This window comes from Mustela nivalis (genome assembly GCF_964662115.1).
Source record: "Mustela nivalis genome assembly, chromosome: 8".
Lineage (NCBI taxonomy): Eukaryota > Metazoa > Chordata > Mammalia > Carnivora > Mustelidae > Mustela > Mustela nivalis.
In genome coordinates this window covers 109,854,191-109,879,592 of record NC_139027.1, presented here as the reverse complement: position 1 = coordinate 109,879,592, position 25,402 = coordinate 109,854,191, and the positions used below count along the sequence as shown (strand labels likewise).

The 25,402-nt window shown below is 40.0% G+C and overlaps 1 protein-coding gene across 2 annotated transcripts; it reads left to right on the top strand.

Annotated features, from left to right (window-relative positions):
- The first annotated feature begins 1,209 nt into the window (after positions 1 to 1,209).
- Positions 1,210 to 25,115, top strand: ANKEF1 (ankyrin repeat and EF-hand domain containing 1). Of its 2 annotated transcripts, XM_082744400.1 has the most exons (10): positions 1,210 to 1,784; positions 7,013 to 7,402; positions 12,030 to 12,229; positions 12,947 to 13,096; positions 14,122 to 14,245; positions 18,208 to 19,030; positions 20,740 to 20,966; positions 22,382 to 22,545; positions 23,816 to 23,953; positions 24,793 to 25,115. In XM_082744400.1, exons 2-10 carry the CDS (start codon positions 7,057 to 7,059, stop codon positions 24,949 to 24,951), a joined length of 2,331 nt encoding a protein of 776 aa, XP_082600526.1. In that variant the 5' UTR covers positions 1,210 to 1,784; positions 7,013 to 7,056; the 3' UTR covers positions 24,952 to 25,115. The 2 variants fall into 2 exon arrangements, with proteins under 2 accessions (XP_082600526.1, XP_082600527.1); XM_082744401.1 differs by lacking the exon at positions 7,013 to 7,402 and having other exon boundaries at positions 1,212 to 1,784.
- Positions 25,116 to 25,402: the final 287 nt, after the last annotated feature.

Sequence of the window (25,402 nt, the reverse complement as noted above, 5' to 3'; positions counted from 1 at the left end):
AGGGGGATGCTAACTGCAAAATTAAGAATAGTGGTTACCTATGGGGACAGGACGGGGAGGATGGAGTTTGGGGAAGAAGTATACAGGGAATCTGGCAGTAGAAGCGAAGTTTGTTTGAGAGAACGTGCGCACACACAAACAGGCAGAGGCCGAGAGAGAAGCAGGCTCCCTGCCGAGCAAGGAGCCCAATGTGGGACTCGATCCCAGAATCCTGGGATCATGACCTGAGCTGAAGACAGTGGCTTAACCAACTGAGCCACCCAGGCGTCCCAGAAGCAAACTTCTTTAGCCATGGTGTGATTTGTGTCTTCATCCTTTCCACACGTTAAATAGTATATTCTCTTGTGTTCATGAAATAGTCCTTAATCATATTTTCAGAGTCTCTGGGTAGAAAATAGAACAGATTGTTTTGGGATGGGAGAACCATTGTTAAAAATCAGAGGCCATTGCATACTATTCTGAAAAGCATACATGTTTTGCACTCACACAAACAAAAGCTTTCAGAATTTGCCTGCAAAAAAGTGTTGGGGGTTGGGATGTTAGGGCACCCTTGTAGGCCCTAAAATAAAATGATCTCCTTGGCGCCTGGGTGGCTCAGTGGGTTAAGCCGCTGCCTTCGGCTCAGGTCATGATCTCAGGGTCCTGGGATCGAGTCCCGCATCGGGCTCTCTGCTCAGCAGGGAGCCTGCTTCCCTTCCTCTCTCTCTGCCTGCCTCTCCGTCTACTTGTGATTTCTCTCTGTCAAATAAATAATTAAAATCTTAAAAAAAAATGATCTCCTTGATAGATTTGCTGCCATTTGTGTATAAAATTTTTTAAGCCTATATGCATCCAAGAGTAGGCAAAGAAAAATTCTAGGAAGATTTACAAGAATCTACAGCAGTTGTCTGTAATAGGTAGATTTTTTCATTCTACTGTACAGTGTATTTTTTATTTAACTTTGCTCTTTTTTTTAGATTCTATTTATTTATTTACAGACAGAGATCAGAAGTAGGCAGAGAAGCAGGCAGAGAGAGGAGGAAGCAGGCTCCCCGCTGAGTAGAGAGCCTGATGCGGCGCTCAGATCCCAGCACCCTGGGATCACGACCTGAGCGAAAGGCAGTCTTTAACCCACTGAGCCACCCAGGCGCCCCCACTTTACTTTTAAGATCGTTTTATTCTATATTGTAATCGATTGGTTGGTTGTACTATAAGAGCTTTACGTTTCGAATTAGCGTTTTAAAATAAGGGCAGGGCGCGGGAGAAGAGGATGAAAGCAAGCAGGACTGCGCGGACGCCGGCGTCGGGCGCAAGACTTCCTCCACCCGCTGTGCTGGGAGTGCAGAGCCGTCCTCTAGCATCCGGGCCGGGCCGGCCACCTGGCGGGGACCTCGCCACCTGGCGGGGCCGCGCAGCTGGCGGACAGCAGCTCCGCCCCGCCGCGCCCCCGAGCCGTTGCCCTGGCAGCCGGGCGGTGCGTGGCTGAAGCTCACAATCGGCCCCGTCTCGGAGGCTCCCACCCCGCCCCCTGCGCTCACCTGACAGCGGGCTTGCCCGCGGTGGACCAGGGGCCCATGGACACACGCACCCCCTCCCTGCTGCCCCGCGCGCCGCCTCGCCTGCTCTGCCCACGAAGACACCATTCAGGGCTGGGAGCCCAGGCCGCGCTCCGGGAGCCCAAGGTCGCGGCCGGGGCCCCAGCCAGGTGGCAGAGAACGAGGGCTGGGGCCGCAGAGCGCCCCCGCAGGCCGAGGCCGGTCGGTGCCTGGTCATCCGCTGCTCCTGATCACGCCTAGGACTAAGAGGTGAGGTTGGCACTTTGCTCCCTGCCACCTGGCCTTTCCCTTGAAATTACTTCTTAACCGCTTCACTCCCCTCCGGATTTTTTGGAGACTTAAAACTGGGTGGCTCGGTGGGTTAAGCATCTGCCTTGGGCTCAGGCCCTGATCTCAGGGTCTTGGGATAGAGAACTGCATGGGGCTCCCTGCTCAGGGGAAGGTTTGCTTGTCCCTTTCCCTCTGCCTTTCACCCCCGCTGGTCTCTCTCTCTCTCTCTCTGCCCTCTCTCTCTCAAATAAATAAGTAAAATCTTAAAAAAAAAAAAAAAAAAAGGCTGAAAGGGACAGTAAAACACACACACACACACACACACACACACACACACACAAAACCAAAAGTATACCGTGGTTTATTGGAAGTTGAAACCCAGGGAAATTTGATTATAAATCAAATAGCAAGACTGCATTGAGGGAATTTGCTAAATATTTTACTAGGATTACCTCATTTTCTCTTCACACTGGTCATCCCTATTTCACAGATAAAGAGGCCGAGGCACAAACCAGGTAGATAATATGTCCAGGTTTAGGTAACCAGTTTGTATAAATGATGCAGAATAGTATCACAAAACAACAACAGCTTTCCCCACCTGCAATCCTACACTCTTTCCACTGTTCCAAGCGTGTTTCCTGCCATTCCTCTTTCTAGCAAATCACCCTGGTGTCACAGACTCCTTAGAGAAGTTGAGAAGTTCTATGGCTCTTCCCTGTACCAGGACCCACACACAGACACACACACACTGCAGATTGCCATATAATTTCAGAGGGTTCAGACCCAAACATGGACCTTGGGTCAAGAAATCCTGTTCTATTCCCCATCTTTTGAGACTGTTCATATAGATGATGAGGTGGGGGTACACCAAGGTGGCTCCAGGGCCATACAGAGGTAACGTATACACGGTGGGGCATGTGTATATATGATGATACCCCCCCCGAAGACCAGAGATGCTACACAAGTTTTTGCAGAACCCAGAACTAGAGCATATTATGCTAAGTGAAATAAGTTTTTCAGAGAAAGACAAATACCCTATGGCTTCACTCATGTAAGGAATTTAAGAAACAAAACAGGTGAATGTAAGGGAAGGGAAGGAAAAATAAAATAAGATTAAAACAGAGAGGGAGGCAAACCATAAGAGACTCTTACCTATAAGGAACAAATTGAGGGTTGCTGGGTGGGTGGGGGATGGGGTAACTGGCTGATGGGCATTAAGGAGGGCACTTGTGGTAATGAGCACTGGGTGTTACATGCAAGTGATGAATCACTAAATTCTACCGCTGAACCTAATAAAAAAAAATAATAATGAAACTGAAGAACCCAGTAATAGAGGCAGGACTTTTGTTGTTTCCTCCAGAGGGGGTGAGGCTCTTGGTCAATCTTGGCAGCAGGTCGTGAAGGATGGCACTGAGTGCGGCTCTCCCTTCCCAGAGCCCCTCAGGGCTTCAGCTGGAAGAGTGCAAGCTGCAGAACCCACCCATGGACTCTGGAATTCACCCATGTAGCTCGGTGGGCGGACACCACATGCTGCTAAGTCTTTGTCAGGGGTGGGTGCCTCAGAGACAGCCCCGAAGTCATTGATGAGGATGTCCCTGGTCGCATAAATGAGGGGACGGAGATTCGGGAGAGTCAATGAGCTATTTGGAAGCACCAAATCCTATTCCGTGTACCTTGTGCCTCCATAGGTGGTATGACACGGCCCCTAACTAGACTATGGCTGGCAATAGCAAGAGAAACCATAAACAGCTGCTAAAGTAAACATGACCACGACACGCAGCAGAGGCCAAGTGGGTGACTTGTGGGGCAGCTCAGGACTGAGTGGGAACCTAGTTACACACATGGCTCTAAGCTGCTGCGTTATCTGGTTTCCTAGTCCACCACATGTTATAAACAGATTAGAGGGGAAGAGAGGGGCCACAGCAAACAGGACATTAAAGCCACAGCCATGTGATGACTGATGTCTCAGTGGCAAAGGAGGAAGCACGAAGAAAAAACAACAGCCAGAAGCGTGGGAGGAAAAGGACGTGGCAGCAGCATGAATTTGACAGTGGTGGTCACTCTTCATCCTTGACATGCTCTCTTCCTTGATGTCGCGCAGTCTTAGGCTGCCCTGCGGCCACCAAACTCCCTCACAGCTCTTCCACAGGCCAGGCTCGGATCTCTTCTTGAATTGTGTACCCAATTGCCTTGTGGATGTTGACTCAGCATGCCCAAAGCGTAACTGTCTGCACTCTCTGACCAATCTGGACCACACCTTGAGCTCCCCATCTCAGACACAGGTAGCCAGTAGCTCAAGCCAGGAACCTGAGCATTTTCTTGGGTTCCTTCCACTTCTCAATCTTAAAACTTTCAGTCATCCTTTATTGAGCAACCACGGCTTGAATGCCTCGCGTGAGTTAAGTTCTGGGCGATGGATAAATAAAGGTCATTATAAAACTTCTGTTCCATGAAGACTCTAGACTAGTGGGGAAGTCACATGACACATAAATTGGATATACCTGTACCTATAGATCTATAGAAATGTAATATACAGTGATGTTTCATTATGAGGAAAAGAAAGGGATGAAGTGACATGGTGGCAGCAGTTTGAATGGTGAGGACCAACTGACCAATTCTGAGCCAGGGGAACCCCAGGCAGAGGGAACAAGAAGTTGCAGAGGCAGAAGTGTGCTTTTGTTCCATATATAGACAGGGGGCCAGTGCGGCTGGAGATCACCTTATCAAGGGAAGCTGGAGTGAAGTAAGCTCCGAAGGGCAAAGAAAACACTCTTCAAAGATCATCATAAGGTATTTGGACTTATTCTGATGATGACGAAAAGCAATTGAACTGCTTTTAAAAGATAATTTGGATAGAACTTTCTGACATGAACATCATGTCCTATATCCTAACAGGAGTTTGGGTTACATGGATGTGCACATTTGTCAAAACCCATGGAATGGTACACTTAAGACTTGTACATTTCATTATATATTCAAAAGACAAAAAGAAAAAAAAAGCTGTAAGCAAATATTGAAATCTAGATATTATATGCTGGAATATGTCTGCAATTTACTTTGAAATGGATCAAAAAAGATGGATGAGTGGATAGACAGAGGGATGGATAGATGTGTGATAAAGCAAGTAAGGCATTCATGGTAGGATTTCAGTGGTAGAGAGATACATGAATGTTCAAGTTTTCCTTATGTTCATAAATAGTTATGCTAAAATGTTGGGGGTGGAAGCTTGTCTGATCTACATTTTAGAAAGATTTTTCTGGGGACGGAATAAAGACGGGGCTCTGGAGAGCTGCTGAAGAAGCAGTGAGACAACCTAGAATCTGGGGCAAGGATTTGATTAAGGAGGGCACCACAGGCAGCTGATGTTGGGTTATATTCTGGAGGTAGAAATATGGGGTTTGTTGGTGAATTTAAAGAGTAGGGGATCTGCGGGGAAAGAAGGAATGAAGAATAATTTCTAGTATCTTCCTCCGAGTAGACTCACGGATGGTGATGGCATCATTGGAAGTGGGGAGAACTGGAGAAGGTCAGGGTTACATTTACATGCCTAGTAGAGGTCCATGTGAGAATGAAGAGTCAACAGGTAGAGACCTCACTTTGGACTCTGGGGAGAGCCTGAGATGGCTGTATAAATTTGAGAATGAACGATCAGAAGCCTCAAATGGGGATGAAAGACATGAGATGGGATGAGACCATCAGGGCATTGTGTGGGAATATAGAAGGGTCCTGAGGGCCAAGCCCTGGGCACTTCAACCCCTAGGCTTCTGATGAAAGAGGGGAGCCAGCAAAGCGGGGGGGGGGGGGGGATGAGGAGTAGGTGGTGATGTAGGAGAGGAGCAGGCAATGGAGATGGGGTTGCCTGGAGAGACACAGCTAAAGAGGAGCAAGTGGGGCTCGCTCCTCACCAGTGCTCCCCAGGGATGGTAAGCGAGGGAGCAGGTTTGTGGAGAAAAGGTGACACAGTTTCAGATTTTGCAGTAAGATGGAATCCTTTCCATTGCAAACAACAGAAGCTCGGCTAACTAGCTGGGCTAACTAGCTTATGCTAAGTTAAGAGGGGTGGGGAGAGCATATTTACTCCTGCAGCCCCGAGCTCATGTTGCCCTAACATGTCGTGTGGACTCACTTAAGTGGGAGGTGAATTCTGGCACAACTGAATCCCAAGTTGTGGGACTTGAGACATTCATGGTACCCGGGGAGAGAGTTCACTCACACTGGCTAAGCCTCGGTCTCAGACCCATTCCTATCACAGGGGATAGAAGAGGCAGCTCCATCCAGAATTTGGGGGAGGGAGCTTGCTTGACCTCATCTGAGATACACTTTTACATTTTTTTCTGAGGACTGACCAGAGAAGAGGAGTTAGGGGCCCATTGTGGAAGCAGTAAATCCAATTGGAAGTCTGGGCAATGATCTGTCATCAGATAGCAAGAATGGATGATCTGGAATGGATGCCCAGTGTGACAGTGGGGTTCTTTTTCAGGAAAAATGAGGAAAGAAAAGCCATCTGGGTATACCCAGCATGACCTATGACTCAATTCAAAAGATTGTTTTTCCATAAACAGTAAAGGAGAGATAAAATTACATATCAGAATGCTCGTCACAATTTAAAAGCGGGATTATTTATGAAAATTACAGTTGCCTCTCAGCCATTTACCTATCTCACCCCCATGTGAGGTGACACGAATCATCCATCACATTTGGTATCTCACCAAGCCTAGTAGATTCTTGCTTGTAATGAGCACCTCAAGATTCTACACGTTCTTTGTAACTTTTGTTAACTGCTAAAACCTGTATGGATTCTAGGTTAGGAAGGAGTGATGGTATGATGCCGTAGAGTGGGGAGCTCAAATTCTTACCTTGGCACTTTTATTAGCCTTCCCTTCTTCATGGATAAAATAGGGAGGCTGTGTTGAGCAAAGAGGGTAAATGAAACAAAGTAGATTAACAAGAAAGCTCATTGGCAAGGATGATATTAATTATGATGGAAGATTTGTTTTGAAATATTTTAGCTTTGTGCTAGCTGAATATTCTCTGTATTTATGTGTAATTTATACTTTTTGTGACATCAATTGCAATAAATTGTGGTAATAACATTTCGTGAGAAACAGCATCTCTTCTTAGGGAAGACTTAAAATATTATTATTTATTACCAGAATAAAGATGACCAAATTAACTTGGAGTTGTATGTTTCTGTTTTTGTGCTATAGTTTTTGTTTGGTCCAGAAAAGCATTTCCAAGAAGGTGGTCGAGTATGGCTTTAGCCGATAGGAGGCTTGAGAACTTGCAGATCTACAAAGTTCTTCAGTGTGTTCGGAACAAAGACACGAAGCAGATAGAAAAGCTGATCAGGCTTGGATACCCTGAACTGATCAATTTCACAGACCCCCTCAATGGAAACAGTGCTTTGCACTTGGCCTCGGTTTCCAATGACGCTGATATGGTCAGCTTTCTCCTTAGCCTTGGTGCTCACCCTGATGTGCAAGACAAGATGGGTTGTACTCCGACAATGAGGGCTGCAGAGCTGGGGCATGAACTGTCCATGGAAATATTAGCCAAGGCAAAGGCTGACATGACTATAGTTGATAATGAAGGAAAAGGTAAAAATCCCGACATTTTATCCAGTAGATGCAATCCACTCTATAGTCAGAAACCCATAAAATTTAGTTTTGCTTTCCAACTGTAGAAACGAATCACTCCTAAGTTTAATTGAAAAGCCATGTTCACTCCTGTACCTAAGGATACTGTGTCCCTATAATTTGAAAATGGTATTAAGGTATATCTTAGAGAAACAAGTTCTGAGAGATGTCTCCCTTAAAAACAAGATTAAAGTTAGATTGATTTGTGTTTGTTGATTTTTTTCTAAATGGGGAGAGTTTTTAATGATATACACTGATATTAACATAGTCATAATTATCAATTATAAAATGTAAAAATCTTGTTTAGAACAAAAGGGGAGTATTTCTTACTCTCTTTTATACTTTAGAACCTCAAATAGTACTTGACTTGGACTCCAAAAGGATTTTTCCCCTTCCAGTAACAGTCTGATGTAGAAAGGGGCTGCAGTGGGAACTGGAAAGGCTAAGGTGGATTCTAGTATAGAATCCGATTTTCTAGGGTCAGTTTAAATGTAGAAATATGACTTGAGAGTTGAGACATGGCATTTCCATGCTTTTTCAGGTGAGACAGCCCTACTTCTCCACTCTATTCTCCCTAATCTCATCTTGACACCATGTCTGGGAGTTTCTTGCCCAAATGACTCAAGGTTCCAGAAGGGCTTGACACAGCGCCATGAAAATCACCAAGAAAATTACCACCAGGCTTAATATAAATTGGTAGATTTCATCAGTTGTCCCAAGGAGTTGCTTCAAGTACAAAGCCATTAACATCAGTCCCACACTGGAGAAATAAATCCCATTTTTTAGTGTTAATATTTTCTGAGAAGAACAAAATCCATTTTTAAAATTCTCCCCAGACTTGGTTATTTGATAAGTGACTTTCTTAAAACAATAGGAGAGGACAAGGAAAGGAACAATCATTGAATTACTTAAAAAGCACCACATAATGAAATGAACTTCAGATGCATTCAGGGATCAAATGGGTTTTAAAATGTTAAATCCTGAAAAAAATAGAAAAAAAAGGAAGCCTCTTAAGTTTCTATAGAATATTACTTCCCAGTGTGTGTTCCATGAACCTCTGATTTGCTGGGATATTGATAAGCATTACCTGCAAAATTGGTTCCACCGTCAAACTTGTTAGAGAATCATTGGATACAGCAAATTGAGACATGTTGATTTCACATTTGTCAGACAGACTAAAGACAGTAACATTTTCCTTTTGTCTTTGACCCTTTAAATAGTTTTTCCTTGTGGCCACTTATATGCTTGGTGTTTTGTGAAATACATTTTGGGAAACACTGTAGTGAAGAACAGTTGACCTTCTGGAGTTTGAACCAGAAATAGAAGTTTTTTAAAAAAGTGAGAAATTTTATCAAAAATCCAAAATTATAAAATTAAATCAACAATAGCAAATGCATTTTGTAACATATTTGCATTTTGTAACAAATGCAACAGCCATCTGGTTAATATCTAAGCTCATTCAAATTAATATTAAGCCTGTCAACGTTCTGGGAGATGAAAGTATGAGAAAACAATCTGACCAATCACATAGGAAGAATTCAAAATATAAAATAAAGCTTAGAACAAATATAAACCATGTTGCATGCATGACCTTGTTAGTCCCGCCTCCCAGAGTCTTGATTCTGTCTAACCCATGGGGTGCTTATTGCACACTGCCAGCCCTGTCTTCCCACAGTAATGAATGGAGCTCACCTTGCACAGCTCTCAGGATGGCTGCCACATGCCCACCTGCTTTGTTATTCCGCAGAAGTCTCTGCCATTAACATCCTATTTTCCATCAATTGATGAATCACTCACTGCACGTTGGTCCTAAAGGACAAGCCAACATTTTTATGGTTAAAATACTTACTGGATCTTGAGAAGGATGTGGGACATACTCTAGGCTAAATTGTACTTTGAACAATTTTGCAGACCATGGAAAAGGTAGCTCTCTAAGCCAGGAAACTATTCCCTATATGTTGTCCTAGGGGATTAATTAGTGTCTGTCCATTCTGGAGAATAGAATGGTGTCTATTCTCTTCAAGGGTTAAGCTAGACTAGCTCCCAATAGCACCCATTCCATTGGTTCTCCCATTTATAGGAATGTATACCCAGTCCGAAATGCAGTATGCGAATTCTACAGTCCATCATCTTTGCCCTCTTTTTTTCCTTCAGTTTTAGAAGGTTGATTCATGTTCTTTGTGGCTTAGGGTCAGCCCAGATAGACTTTAATTGTGAGTTGCACCTGCCATCATTATAAAATATCCATTTCCTGAGTAACTTAGGGCCTTTTGTAATGAATTTGGCCTCACCTGGTATTCTCTAGGTGGCGTGCGTTGTTATTTCGGCCCACTTTGCCTGCTATGAATTGTTGTGTCTTTGATTCTCTATTTTAAACCATGTCCTTGGCCATTTTTCTGTTTTTAACTGTTCTGAGTAACCCTATTTTAGATGCATCTGTTTATATAAAATCTATTTAGATTTTGATTTTATATGAATGGTGGCTTTTATTTTAATGGTAGAATATATCCAGTTTGTATTGATCTAGATGGCCCAAAGGTGTGGCCCCAGAACTGTCATTTATTTTATGAAATGCAGGTATATTTGACATATGTAAATATATAAGTAAATAATTATAAGATATATTCCTATATGTTCCATATGTTCTTTATTTTGGTGTGTGTATGTGTGATATTTTCTAAGGTTTATGGTCTACATTTAGGTCTTTTTTTTGGTTGTTGGAATGGTAGTTTTACTTACTGTTATTATTTACTGATTGACTTTTAAAAATTGAGGTATAATTGATATCAACATTATATCAATTTCAGGAGTACACATAACTTGATATTTGTATACATTGCAAAGTGATCACCAGAATAAGTCTAGTTAACACCCACCACCATATATAGTTACAGATTTTTATCTTTCTTCAGAAGAGAACTGTTTTTGGATATTTTAAAGGCAATTTGATAGCTTTTCATATACATAAACCTTTGTTCATTGAATTAGCACTTTACATGGTATTCATTAATATTTTTCTATGCAAGAGGAGATTATTATAATAACTTTTGCACCCTTAAATTTACCTGTCCACTGCTTTTATATATGTACAACCAGCTTGGTAGATACAAAAAACTCCCACTTTCTTTCTCAAATGATAGTCTAAAGATCGTTTAGTTATTTTCTAGCACTGAATGTTGCTGCGGCAAAATCTGGAGGCCATCTTGATTTTTCCTTTTTATAGAGGACTTGAATTGTTACCCAGATGCTCACAGGACGTGTCCTCTACCTAGCTTTACCTAGGCATACCTTATTGATTGTTCATAATCCATTTTTCCTGAGACCTCAGTATGCTTTTTTAATCTTCAAATTCAGGTTTTCACTTCAAGAAAGTTTTCTTCTATTGTATCTCCATATTTTTTCTGTTCTACTTGGTGTTTTATTATTGAGCACCAATTACATATATGTTAACTCTTCTTTGCCTGTCAAGACCATTTTAGCTTCCATCATCTGTTACATTTTCCTTAGCTCTTTCAAGTTTTTCCTTCACATCCATGGTTTTTTGTGCTGTCTTGCCTCCAGCTTCACTTTCCTTTCTTTGGTAGTTTTATTTTCCTCTCTCATTCCTTCCCGAAACTCAGTTGGTTAAACTTCATCTTTTCCTTTATTTATCTTCTATTGTCCTAGAAGCCCTGCTTTTAGTCTTGATCCATCTTTGCACTTCTGTTTTAGAAAAAAAAAAAAGTTTTATTTAACTTCTTTGCTGTCATAGAAATAGGACAGTCAGAAATTCTTACATAGTATCATTTTTTCTAGTGTGTACTTTTTGCCTAGCTTTTATTATCAGGTTTCTTCCTTTTGGTGTCTGTATTTTTCATAGGTCCCATGCTAGTTTTTTGTTGTTGTTGTTGTTCGTTACTGTTCCTCTTTGAATGAAGGCTTTGTTTAGAGTGAGGTCATTACAGAGTCAGTTTGGAGTTTGACTATCGTGCGCTCGATTCCAACACTACCCCTAATCTGTAGTTCATTTTTGACATGGATTATGTGGAGGGTCTGTATGTCCTCAGTCCTCGGTGGGGGGATTTCACATTTTCCTCTCTTCATTGGAACAAAACAAGTTGTCAAAAGGGCAGAGCTCCTTGTCATCTACTTGTTCTTAATGCTGTGATACTGACAGCCTGCTTCTAATAACCATGGCCGGTCTGCACATTTCATCATTCAGTACCATCTGCTTTGTCACTCTGCAGTTTCAGAGGGGACACAGTAACCCATCACCAGCTCTACAACAGAGACAGTCCTGCACGTGGGGTACAGACTGCAAGATGCCCAACACCCAAGCTTGACAGAGACTCACAAATCAGCGCTCAGATTCTTCTCTGAACCAAGTCCTATCACATTTGGTTATGTGACTATTTTCTAATTCTATTAGAGGTTTACTCTTGTTTTCCTGTCTTGGTGTTTCAGCTGATTCCAAGAAGGCAAAATAAGGCTCTGCCACCTTCAACTAACCAATTATGGTTTCCAAAATTGTTACTTTTTCTTTGCTAACCAGGTCAAATATAGAGAGACTATTAATGAAGTACTCTTTGGGGATTCTATTTTTCTACAGGTATTCTGTTTTACTGCATTTTGCCTACAAAGCGGCATTATCGCTGCGCATTGATTGCCCTGGAACATGGCGCAGATGTCAACAACTCTACCTATGAAGGAAAACCAATATTTCTCAGAGCTTGCGAAGAAGCACATGATGTTAAAGACACGTGCCTGACATTTTTGGAAAAAGGAGCCAATCCGAATGCTATCAACTCAGTATGGCTATTCCTGGGATTATAAATATTCCCCCCTCCTTTTTTTTTCATCTAGAGTCTTAGTAGTGCATTTAAATATGGTAAAATTATCCTGTCAGCTTATAGACTGTTCATTTCTATTCGAAATGCTTTATGATGATATGCCCTCATTATCTTTATATTGCCATGATTTTACGGTTTATTTCCTAATTACGTTTGAAAAATTGGTATTTATTATGCATAGCGGTAAAACATTAGAGAAAATAGAGAAGATATCACCAATGCCCAATAAAAATGTATCCTTTTTGGAAAGAAAATATGTAGTTGTGCAATTTCCCTTATCCATTTTGCTCCCTCTCAAAATTTGGCCAATTTTATTGAGTTTTTTAATTCATTAAGAGGCATTTAGGGGGCAATAATTATCAATTTGTTTCTCATTAGATATTTTACCCTCTTTTCTCCCCCTTTGCTCTACTTTCTTTGCAAAAGAAATTGCTTCGTTAGCATGATTTTTTTTTCACAGGGACATGGTGTGACTTTGACTTTGATATTGGAACTCTCTACATTGATCCACTGCATTGACTTCATTTTTCCCATTTGCTTTGTGGAACTAATAAAGATACAGAGAACTATACCTGCCAGTGTGACTCTAAGGCCAAATGGATTTAGAACATATGCATACCAAATGTGTTATTTAAGATGTCAAGTATAACCAGAATTTGATTTGCTTCTCATCCAGTCCACAGGTCGAACTGCTTTAATGGAAGCATCAAGAGAAGGAGTGACAGAACTAGTTCGAGGGATATTGGAAAGAGGAGGTGAAGTGAATGCCTTTGACAATGAGAGAAAACAAGCTGCACATTTTGCTGCCCAAGGAGGCTTTTTTGATGTAATAATCTGCCTTTTGCTTTAAAATTTTTGTTCACCATTTCTCACTTTTCCCTCAAATTTTTAAATATCATATGGGTTACACTAAGAATTTATTCCATGTTACCATCTTGATTTCCCTAAATAATTCTAAAATTGTATTTTATACCAAATACTATTTTTAAAGCCTTTTTCTAGATCCTTATTCAGCTTTATCTGCTTGCCAAGTCTATTCACCTAATATTATTAACAACGATTTTCTGTATTTTTTAATAATGGCAATTTAAAAGTTTTGCCAACCAAGACTACTTTATTTTATACCTCCATTACATATTAGAATCTTCATAATACATACAGCATGACCAAATTGTGGGGAGAACAATGTCAACATCTCATCTCCCTGATTTTTTTGTGTGCATCTAATGACTCACCTCAATTTTAAACTCTTCAGTATTCTGATTATCTGGATATAACAGCAAAGGGTATCTTATAGGTACAGTGATATTGCACAAATGAGATAGAAACCAATGCTCTCCTTTTTTTTTTTTTTAATTCTCAATTACATCTAAAATTTCTTTACCCAATTTTCTGAGCTTTAACAATTATTTTTGTTTTGGTCATTGAGTTTCTTCCTAGCAATGAAAATCTACACCACAATAGAAGCCACATTTGGTAAAGAATGTGCCTCCCTGATGATATTTCCCATAGGCTGATGTTTTCTAGAATTATTGGAATTCACTAAGATGGCATGTCCCAGCTGAATATAGAATTTTCTAAACTCTAGATCAACACTATTTGATAGAATTTTTGGCAATGGTGGAAAAGTTATAATAATATAATATAGCAGCCCATGTGTCTTTTGAGTATTTTAATTATGGCTAGTGAAACTAAGGAATTGGATTTTTAAAAATTGTATTCTATTTAATTCAATTTAATTTAAAATAGCCACATGTAGCCTAAGCAACTATGGAATAACAACGTTTAGGTGCCAGTCTTCATTCAATGAGTGTACATTGCTATTCCTCTATTCCTCTAAATATTTTGCAGATATTGAAGCTTCTTTTTGCTTACAACGGAGACATGGGGCTGATTGCAATGAATGGGAACACACCACTTCATTATGCTGCCATGGGTGGTTTTGCAGATTGCTGTAGATATATAGCTCAGCGAGGTAAAATTACCTAGCAATTTTATGCTTAAAGTATTTATGATTTACCCATGTTGCAGATGATCAGGAAATCTGGGTTGTAGATGAGCAGGGAATCTGGGCCTATCACTTGTCAGTTGCTTATCTTTTTCAACAGCCAAACCTCAGTTATATATGTAGAAAAAAAAAAAAAAAAAAGAAAATCTTTTCTTACTCTACCTTCTGTCAAATCATGAATCTGAATTTAAAGTGATGAAAATATGCTCAAATATTTTTAGGTTATTAAAAATCTAAACAGGGTTTTCATGGGCCAACTATATTAAAACGCTTATAGTTATTAAACTCCTTAAAAAAAATGTTGACATTAATCTGAAAGATGAATACTGAAAACTATGTCTTTTAGTCTGAAGTCTTAACTGTTTTATTAAAAACAGTTCAGTTGTATCAAGTGTAAAGGATAACTTTACTAAAGAACTTGAAGTTGTGGGAGAAATGTTTTAGGGAGAAATAAGAAATAAAATGAAAATTTTCATTGAAAACTTGAAAAATAAGTAATATTTTAGGTTTTCCTATAACTTCTATGAAACTATTAACTTAGCAATATGAAGTATGTATAGATAGCTTAATGTATTCCATAAAGGGAATATTAGCTAATTAAGTTTATGGACCAAATTGGTGTTAATTACATGCTGACTGTAAAAGTTTTTAATTTACAGCACCTGGGTACCTAAGTCAGTTAGGTGTCTGTCTTTATCTCAGGTCATGATCTTGGGATTCTGGGATCAAGCCCCATGTGGGGCTCTCTGCTTAGTGGGGAGCCGGCTTCTCTCTCTCTGTGTCTGCCCCTACCCCGACTTGTTGTCCGTCTCTCTCACACGCACAAATAAAGTCTTTATTTAAAAAAGTTTCTAGGGGCGCCTGGGTGGCTCAGTGGGTTAAAGCCTCTGCCTTTGGCTCAGGTCATAATCCCCAGGGTCCTGGGATAGAGCCCCGCATTAGGTTCTCTGCTCAGCAGAGAGCCTGCTTCTTTCTCTCTCTCTGCCTGCCTCTCTGCCTACTTGTGATCTTTCTCTGTCAAATAAATAAATAAAATCTTTTTAAAAAATAAAAAAAAATAAAAAAATTCTAACTCTTTATCAGATCTGGAACTGTGTTATGCTGAATTTTATGGTAGTATTTTTTTTTTTCCAGTTTAATAGGCAAAAACTTAGTGTCTGTTCTACAACTTTAAATAGAGCGGAGAATTTTAGAAGTCTCTGGGACCTAGAGTTCCTGCATTGTGACCACTAATATAAATAAGACTAATGTGCCTGTAAAACTAATAGTATAGTAACTGATTCACTTTTACTTTTTATGAACTTATACAAGCTTGTACTCTTTCCCTATCTCCCCAAATAATAAACACTTAACAAATAAAGGAAAATATATCAAATTCAATATACATCAAATGCAGTACATCAAATGCCCCCATTAATTGTCTCATCAGTCTTGTTTTAAAATTTGTCACTAGCAGCAATTTATTCTGACATTTTTAAAACTGTATATTTCTAAAAACTATGGATCTGCCCAGATTAAGACAAGCTTCTACAACTCTAACACGTTGACCACTTTATTATTGGGACAACATCACCAGACATTTACTCTGTCATTTATGTACTCTTGGGAGAAAGTCACAAAAAGCAAATTGAGAAGCACATTTAGTCAGAGCTTGCCCAATGATGCCGAAAAGTATTACCCTCCTGGCAGAGTCATGAGCTTAGACCGTGTTTCTGAAACGAGTCTAAAAGCATTCTTTTTTTTTTTTTTAATTAATTAGTCTGAAATATTCTAAATTCTGTAGCATGTTTCGAAGTACAACCACTTCCCTGGATCTCAGGCAGGGGTTCCAGTTCCATAGTGGAAGCGGGAGCAGTTACACGTCCAGCTTTCGAGTCTTCGATCTAAGGCAATCAGAGCAGCAACAGACAATGCATTAGCCAAGAAATGCTCATTTCTGAGTGAACTCCCTGGGTTTAGTGTCTTCTGCACTTAACTTCGAAGGCTGGATACCTTTGATACATTAAACTCTCTTCTTCAATGTTCTCCTCCCTTGCCCCTGGTCCTGTTGCTGGAGCAGTTTACAAGGTTTGTAAGCAGTGTGAGTACCTAATGCAGGGCAGCTGCCGGGAGTTTGGAGCAGTTCTAGGGAAGCACCCCATGAGGCTTCTCTTTCTCTTGGGCCTTTGGTGGCTGGTGCTCTGCGGCACATACCAGCTGTAAACTGCGTACCCTGGACCGCAGATCATACATCACAAAGAGAATGAATGGATCTTTGCTTTTACCAAAAGTCCCAAGGCAAAAGGAGAAGAAAAAGGCCTTCAGATAATAAAGCTGGGATGTTGGAGTCTTTTTTCCCCCACAAAAAGGTTTCTAACTAGGAGGAAACTAAGAGCAGAAGGAGACATGATAAAACCACTTTAAAGTCCTTTGATCCTTGTGGGTGAATATAGAAGGAGTGGCTTGGGAGATGGTAGATAAACACCCAGACACCCTGAATCAGCAAAAAAGCAAAGTAAAAACAGCATTCTTAAAATTGCTCTGGAATTATGCTATTGAGAGCAGTCTCAGGTCCCCTTTTCAATAAATCACTGCTCTTAAAACTGTTCAATATGGACATTTTAGAATTCTCATTGTTGTAATACTTTTCCTGAGTTCTTCGACCACTAGTAAAATTATGAGTCTAAGAATGAAATTTTAAGTTCTAACAATGCCAAAGGAGGTATTAATCTTAAAAGCACTGGGCATTCATTTTCTCTTTCTTTCTTTCTTTCTTTTTTAAGATTTTATTTATTTATTTGAAAGAGAGAAATCACAAGTAGGCAGAGAAGTAGGCAGAGAGAAGGGGAAACAGGCTCCTCACTGAGCAGAGGAGAGCCCGATGCGGGGCTCGATCCTAGGACCCTGAGGTCATGACCTGAGCCGTAGGCAGAGGCTTAACCCACTGAGCCATCCAGGCACCCCCTCATTTTCTTTTTGTCAAGGAAAGAAACTATAAAGTATTGGAGGGGCATGCTGTTGCCTATACAACTTGGTTGCTAGACATACTGATTGAGTAGCAATCTTTTTGATTATGTGATATTGACGAAGCAAGAAAAGAGCCTTCTAGATTCAGAACAGTAGCAAGAGCTGCTTCATCATCAGATTTACTTATATATGCAATGGATTTTTAATGTCTCAAGACACTTAGAGACAGCACAGCCTTTTCTAGGGACACTAAGTAGACTCCCCAGTGCACTCGGAGAAGTTTATTTATTTCAGGAATACTTAGATATAATATTGGTGTAATCATTTTAAGGAAAGGTCCAAGAAGGCAAATGAATATTCAAGCCTAATTTGCATAAGTATAATGCTGGAATCCTTTCAGGTTTGATCAACAAATAACTTGGTTCTATGTCAGGTTGTTCACATGACCTATCATCACAAAAAGCAGATTGATATAAATTACATTGATTGCATGGAGAATACACATAAATACAGTTTAAGATGGTATGCAGATTTGCAGTCGTAATCATTCCGACAGAAGCAGGTGTTCAGCATTCTGAGTTCCTAAGGGTCTCATAAGCTGTCTGAATCCAGCTTCTTTCCAAATTCAAATGCCATCCTTATTCTTTTCCTGTTGGGCAGGAAGTCTCCTGAGCAAGTATCCCAATATGAAATTTGTTTCAAGTGTCTGTAGGGATTCATGTCTTAATCCTTTAGTGGGCAGAGAATGTAAATTGGAAACATATTTCCCTCAGAATTCACCAAAGTAAAACTCCCAGAAAAAAAATATTCAGTTTAATTTTGTGATTATAAGAGCTAAATGTTCTCATCACTCTATACAAATAATTTAGGGATAAACTTCTGACCAGTAACTGGAACTACACATAAGGGTTGCACGAATGTCTTCTGCAGAGCTAGGCAGATGCCTAGGCACTATTTCATAATGATGATGCTTCATGTTTTAGGATGTGACCTGAAATGGAAGAACTTGGATCATAAAACGCCCAGGACTGTGGCCAAAGAAGGCGGCTTCAAAGCAGCAAGCAAAGAAATACGGCGGGCAGAGCGAACCGCCAATAAACTGGCAAGGCCAGGAGCCAAAAATCCAAATCCACTCTGGGCCCTGAGACTTCACGACTGGTCACTGGAGCATGAGACGTTCCTTCGGGAAGCATTTTCGTTTGTGGACAGAGGCGACGGGACAGTCAGCAAAGAGGACTTCGTGTTGACGCTGGAGGAGAGGCAAGAATACGTGACCTCAGAACAGCTGGCTACCATAGCTCAGTATCACGAAAAAGTGCGGGGAGCTGGGGTCAACATTAATGATTTCTTTAAAGGAACCAAGTACTTGAGTAAGTCTTACGTCTTGGGATCCTATGGGCCTAAGAAGAAGAAAAAAGGAATGGCCAAAAAGCCAAAGAAAGGCAAGTTTGTCTTACCTCTGCCAATCTGCATTATTCCTGACCACGTGTTTCCCCACTGGGCCGATGGCGGGCCGCCCTATTACATGATTGAAACCTATAAGAATGTAACAGACAGCAGTCGGTTTAACCGAGACCGGCCACCAGAACATCCCATTCAGGATGACTCTGCTTGGTACATTGATGACCCACCGAAGGTATTTTCAAATATTAATTTCATCACCAAGGCAGGAGACCTGGCGTCTCTGAAAAAGGCGTTTGAATCAGGAATCCCTGTGGATATGAAGGATAATTATTACAAAACGCCACTGATGACCGCGTGTGCCACTGGAAACATAGATGCCGTCAAGTTTCTTCTTGACAAAGGGTATGTTTTCTTGGTTCGGCTCCCATTCAACTCCAGAATTTTAGGACAAAGTGCTTCATTCCTGACATCTAGATTACAGACAGATCGTGTATGGGAAAGTGGGTTAATGGGAATCTGGGAATGTATGCACAGAAAGATGGCTTGCCAATGACAACGAGGAATGAAGTTGCTTTACCTAGAGATTTATCTATGTGGGGTGGAGTCGCTTTTTATTTTATTTTAAATTAATGAAAGAATTTTTTTGAACTATTTTTAAAAAGATTTTATTTTTTTATCTGAGAGAGAGATGATGAGCAAGGGGGAAGGGTAGAGGGAGAAGCAGACTCCCTGCTAAGCAGGGAGCCCAGCAAAAGAGGTGTTTTTTTAGTAGTTTTTTTTATTTTTGCTTTTTGTTTTTTTGTTTCAGGGGTACAGGTCTGTGAAGGTTTTTTTTTTTTAATTGTGATAGGAACAGATAACATGATGTACCCTCTTAATAGATTATAAGTGTACAGTAAAGTACAGTGTTAACTATAATCACAATATTGCACAGTAGATCTCTAGAACATATTCATTTTACCCATTGCTTTTTAATCTGTCTCCTGTGTGGGGATCCTAACAAATTCAAACAAGCAGGTCAGTGGTCATGATGACAAAGGGCATGTCTCTTTTCCTCCCCCAGAAGCAGCAATCTTTTCCTTGGTTCATTTATAAATATCTTTAAGATAACCGGGCATGACATTTTTAGTGAACTTCTAAAGCAACTACTCAGGTTTAATTCCTTCTTTTACCAGAGCTGAATGACCCAGCATAAGTTTATTTTTTGTGTTCCCTTTTCTCATTTTTATAATGGGGGCTCTAATAAGACTCAGCTTGCAGATTTCTTTGAAAATTAAATGAATTAAAATATGTAAAGCACTTATTAGCAAAGCAATTCCATATTTCATAAAAGGGTATTATTATTATTACTATAATGGTCAAGGTCAAAGAAGCATTCAGATTTGTATATTATCAAGAGGGACTACAAAGCAATTAATGAGAATTTGAACTTTTGGACAGTGAAATCTTAAAAAGGACTAACATTTGGGGCGCCTGGGTGGCTCAGTTGGTTAAGCAGCTGCCTTTGGCTCAGGTCATAATTCCAGGGTCCTGGGATTGAGCCCCGCATGGGAATCCTTGCTCAGCAGAAAGCCTGCTTCTCTCCCTCCCTCTGCCTGCCGCTCTGCTTGCTTGTGCTCTCTCTCTCTGTCAAATAAATAAATAAAATCTTAAAAAAATAAAAAGGACTAAAATTTAAAATAATAAATTTTCATGCTTAGAATTTTAATAATGAAGGTGCATTTAAAAATCTATAACATGTAGAGAAAATGGCTACAGAATGAAATAACAGGACTTTTTAAACTTTTTATCAGCTTTAACCTTCATTAGATCTATTTATACAATTTTCCTTAATTTTAACCTTTGCAAAAAGTATAACCCCTGGGATCTAACTAAGTGCCTTTTAAAACTAAACAAAATGTACATATATATGCAAAGAAATTAAGACTGTCGGATAATGCAGAACACGAGTCAAGAAAAATTTTGGAATGGAGTTTAACTTTACTCGGAGCTTCCCTAGCTCACATTTGAACAACTTGGTAACACTAATATGAAATCTTGCTTTGCATTTCCAGGCTCTGGCATTTGGAACAACTCCCATTTTCAGCTTATGCATCTATCTTATTTTATAGGGCTAACGTTAATGCAACAGATAATTTCCTGTGGACTCCGCTTCATTTTGCATGCCACGCAGGCCAACAAGACATCGTCGAGCTTCTTGTTCAAGCTGGAGCGGCGATCGATGCCGTCTCCCTCAACAACTCCACTCCTTTGTCTAGAGCCATCGAGAGCTGTCGACTGGATACCGTCAAGTACCTCCTTGATATTGGCGCTAAATTCCAGCTGGAAAATAGAAAAGGTGTGTGTGTGTGTACATGATTGGTGTTTATCTAATTTATGTTAGATTCCCGTCTGATTCTCTTGTAAGATCACATTTCCCCGCGAGTCGCTACTGCAGTCGCAAGCCCAAGTTGGAATGTTCGGGAAGCTGGTTTTATACACAGTGCCTCTCAAATCACGGGTGTGAAAGGACCAGTTCTTTATGTTTGCAATCAGTCATGGATGGATACTTTTGTAAATATAGCAAAAAGTGATTTACTAGAAAATGAAGTGGGGAAATAAAATACAAGCATTTTTTTAAATCACTAGATTGAAGTGATGGAAAGTTCTATCAAATCCATCCAAAAATTTCTAAATGCTCACTCTTCTTTTAAAACTTTTTTTTTTCATGTATTTATTTGACAGAAAGAAATCACAAATAGGCAGAGAGGCAGGCAGAGAGAGAAAAGGAAGCAGGCTCCCTGCTGAGCAGAGAGCCCTAAACGGGGCTAGATCCCAGGACCCTGGGATCATGACCTGAGCCAAAGGCAGAGGCTTTAACCCACTGAACCACCCAGGTTCCCTGTAAATGCTCACTCTTAATTTCTTGTTATTTCACCATGGCCCAGGAAGCATTGCTTTGTGGGATTGTACCAGTTTTCAGAGTATACTGTGGGTCATGAACTGTCATAACTACCACGTCCCTAGGAAGTGGAATAATTTTAAAAGCTATAGAAGTTGGATTCTTTCTAAAGCTGAAAAAAATAATAATTCCCGAGTTAGAGGTTCTCTCTAGGAAATAAATGGGAGGGGCCCGTCGTATGTCATAAAGATATAACCTGAAAAATAGCATTTGAGTAAGTGTTTGACCTCATTGGTTGGAGGTGTCATTTTCTTAGAGTGGAATCCATTGTTTCCTTTTGACTGGGGAGAGCACCAACTTTTCTGGCTGCTTCAGGCTTCCCCTGGGTCACTGGTAGTATTGTTCCAGGCCTGCCTGAGGATATTAAAGGTGTCATAATACCCAACCATCTGCATAGAGCACTGTGACACCGGCTTCCCCAGGCCTTTTTGATTATACCTCCTGCGTAAGGGAAAGGGGAGGATAATGTAAAATTGTCACATGAAAGGAAATGTGTGCGAGGTGGGAAGAGAGCCATCAATCAAATACTCAAACGTCAATATTCTACCAATATTTCCTATCCACTTCTTAAGAAACATGCTCAGAAAAACTAACAAGAAAATGTGTTGCCAGTAAATGGCCCTTTACATTATGAGAGTTCAGAGTTGGACCCACCGTAGAGGGTATCTGATCTGGCTCTGTGACCTTACATATAACCACTGGCTGTAGTAATCACACTTACTGTCACATGCTGAGGGCTGGTGCGCTCAGGGTTTTCTGCATTGTTTCTTATCAGTCTGTTTATTACAACTCTGAATTTATGTCTTGAGCAGGACATACTGCCATGGATGTTGCAAAGGCGTATGCTGACTATAGAATAATTAGTTTGATTCAAGAAAAGCTGGATAACTTGCCAAAACCAGCAGAAAGTCAAAAACTGAAAGGCAAGCCCCCTCCTAAAGTGAAGACTGAAGGCCCTGAGGTTAAGAAAGAAGAGGTAAGTAAAGTGATTGACTACCCACTAGTAACTAGAACTTAAAAACTTACTGGAGGTAGGGCAGGGTTTCTATTTACATATTGTTACAATACAATATTATATATTGTTACACAACATGGATAAAATAATATACAAGCCATATTTTCAGCACTATTAAGCAACACTAAAAAAAATACCTAGCAAAGAAATTCCTACTACTGAAAAGTCTCAACTGTGCTCATTGCAGACAGAATCCACATAAAAACCAAGTGGGCTCAGCCCAATATAATTAGAATGTTGAAAAAAGAACTGGGGTTGGATACGTATATATTTGGTTCTAAGTCATATTTATTTGATGAGATGGCTCAGACAAGAAGGGTAAGAGGAATGAAGGCAAACCATGATTTGCCTTCATTCTTGTCTCATAATCTTTCATTTCCCACCTTACCTCCTTCTAAGGAATTTTAATTGAATTTTAATTTTAATTCAAATTCAAATTTGAATTTTAATGACTATCACTGAACCCTGGGGATATCAAGCCACTTGGGACTTGGATATGCCACTTGGAATGACTCCAGAAAGTTCTAAAGGTGACAAGGTCATTGTTTCTGGTAATCTGGAATGAGGGGCAAAAGGTTGAGGTTTTTGCCCAGGCAGGTTATGGAGAGAATAAGACTTTGTCATTAGCAGGGAAGCCCGAGTGTATTTCTAAGCTAGAAGTTTCTTTTAGGGAAGCAAGAGGATCCCTAGAGATTCTTGGCAGACATAAAACCAGGATGAAATTCAAAAAGGAAAGGCTCTAATGTTATCAAATTGGAAAATGTTGGAGAAACATGGGAGGAAAAAAGTGGAGAGGGTTAAAGGATTGTGACAAACATGAAAGACAATAAACAATAGAGAGTAATAAACATGGAAGACAAGAGTAAGGGGGTGGGGGCCAGAGGTTAAGGAAGACCAGTTGGCTAAGTTTCTACTACATACCACATTATCTTTTTAGTAGGATAATTCTTCTAATTAATCAATGGCCCTAGGTCAAGGATGGACATTCTGAAGACCTGTATGCTCTGTCTCTGATACTACTAATTAAGTAGAGTTAAACAAGGCATACTAATTATCTTTCCCTGTTCAAAGTTATAATAATAATCCGTTTCATTTCAAATTACAATTTGCATGGTAACATTTTATTTTTTCTTAGAGAAAGACATAAGACATAGAGCAGCAAATAATATTAGCAAGTATATATGGGTTTTTGCAATTAATAAGGTTGGTTTTTCTTTTGTTTCATTTCCAGGAACCACTTTTATCTGTTTACACCATACCAACCGTATCAGAGGAAAAGAAAATGCATAAGGATAATGTGGTTTATCTCAATTCTTTGATTACCAGTGGTTATACCAAGAAAGTGGATATCACATTTATTCCACGGAGGGTGAGTACTTTGGAAAGAACTTCATAACGTGGTATAAACTCATAGTATCATTTTCCAAATACTTTTTATGCAGAGCACCCAAACAAATATCCAAAGATTATCTTTCATCGTTATGATTTGAAGCTGTCTTTTTGCCAGGTCCTACTGCTTTGACTCAGTAAGTCCAACTTGTTCAGCTTCCAATATCTAGTTTCCTCTGTTACTATTTCAATATTGACATTTTAATTTTCCTTGAAAAACTATCTTTTGGTCAACACCATTCCCTATAGCCATTTGGTCACCAATGCTATAGGTACATTTTCTTGGTGCCTCTCAGACTCTAATCTTCCTTCCCCTTTGTACTCTACCATTTCACTCGGGAGTTTCATATAAGCAACACTGAATTTATTCAGTAGCTGCCTAAAACATCCATAATTAGAGAGGTGGAGGCATTTTTGAAGTACAAGAGGGGTCTTGCCAATGCCCATCAAAGCATGCTGAATAAGAGACCACCAGCCTCCTTTTCTTTCTACTATGAAAATCATTTTCTCAGGACTTCCCTATTAGACATAAAGGTAGCAAACCCCAGTGATCTTTCAACTCCCAGCACTTCCCTGTTTTGACATGAACAACAGAGGATCATCAGAGGTCACTGAAAAGCATTCCAGCTGCCCAAATAGTCACCATCAGAAATAACAATGCCCATGTAACTATTGATGTGTCATGTAAGAGGAAAACATAAGTTAAAATAGATTTAGAAGTAGATTTGATAGTTTCGAATGAACTATACTGGGCGCTGTCTGTATACTGCCATGTTTGCTGGCTCTCCTACTCATGCTGGCTCTTGTGGTTTATTTCAGATCTGGAGTCCTGAAGCCACAACAGCAGAGCTGATCAGGAAAAGGGAGTTGCGGCGAGAAAGGTTCACTTACGAGGTAGACTTTGAGGACTTCATGATGCCCTTTCAGAAGCACATCACAGAAAAAGCTAAAGCCTTGGAAGCCGCCCTCAAGACCTAAATCACAGCAATTACTTCTTGGGGTCAACATTTCGAGGCCCAGGGATTCTACTACAGAGAAAGGTGGTATTTCCATCAAAGTCAAAGCAATCTGCAAATTAAGAATTTGTAACCAAATCTTTGTTTTTGATCTAACAACTATAAATATTCTGAACTATCTAGAAAGTGTGTATTTTATTTTGCAATGAATAACATATTCTGGGGAAACCCCCTAATATCTTCTTTAAGCATGAGTGGAATAAGTGGCATTTTGGTTATAAACATAACATTATTATCAAAAAATTTACAGGATGTACATCATTATGCTTACTAAAGATATAATGCTAGTGGAAATTGATGAAAATAATTTAATAGTAGGGAAGAGAAGTAGTTTTAATCTGTTGAGGAAGAAGTTTTCTTATACCCATCATATACATTAGATACTGGTATGTATCTGATACCTTGGGTCAGAT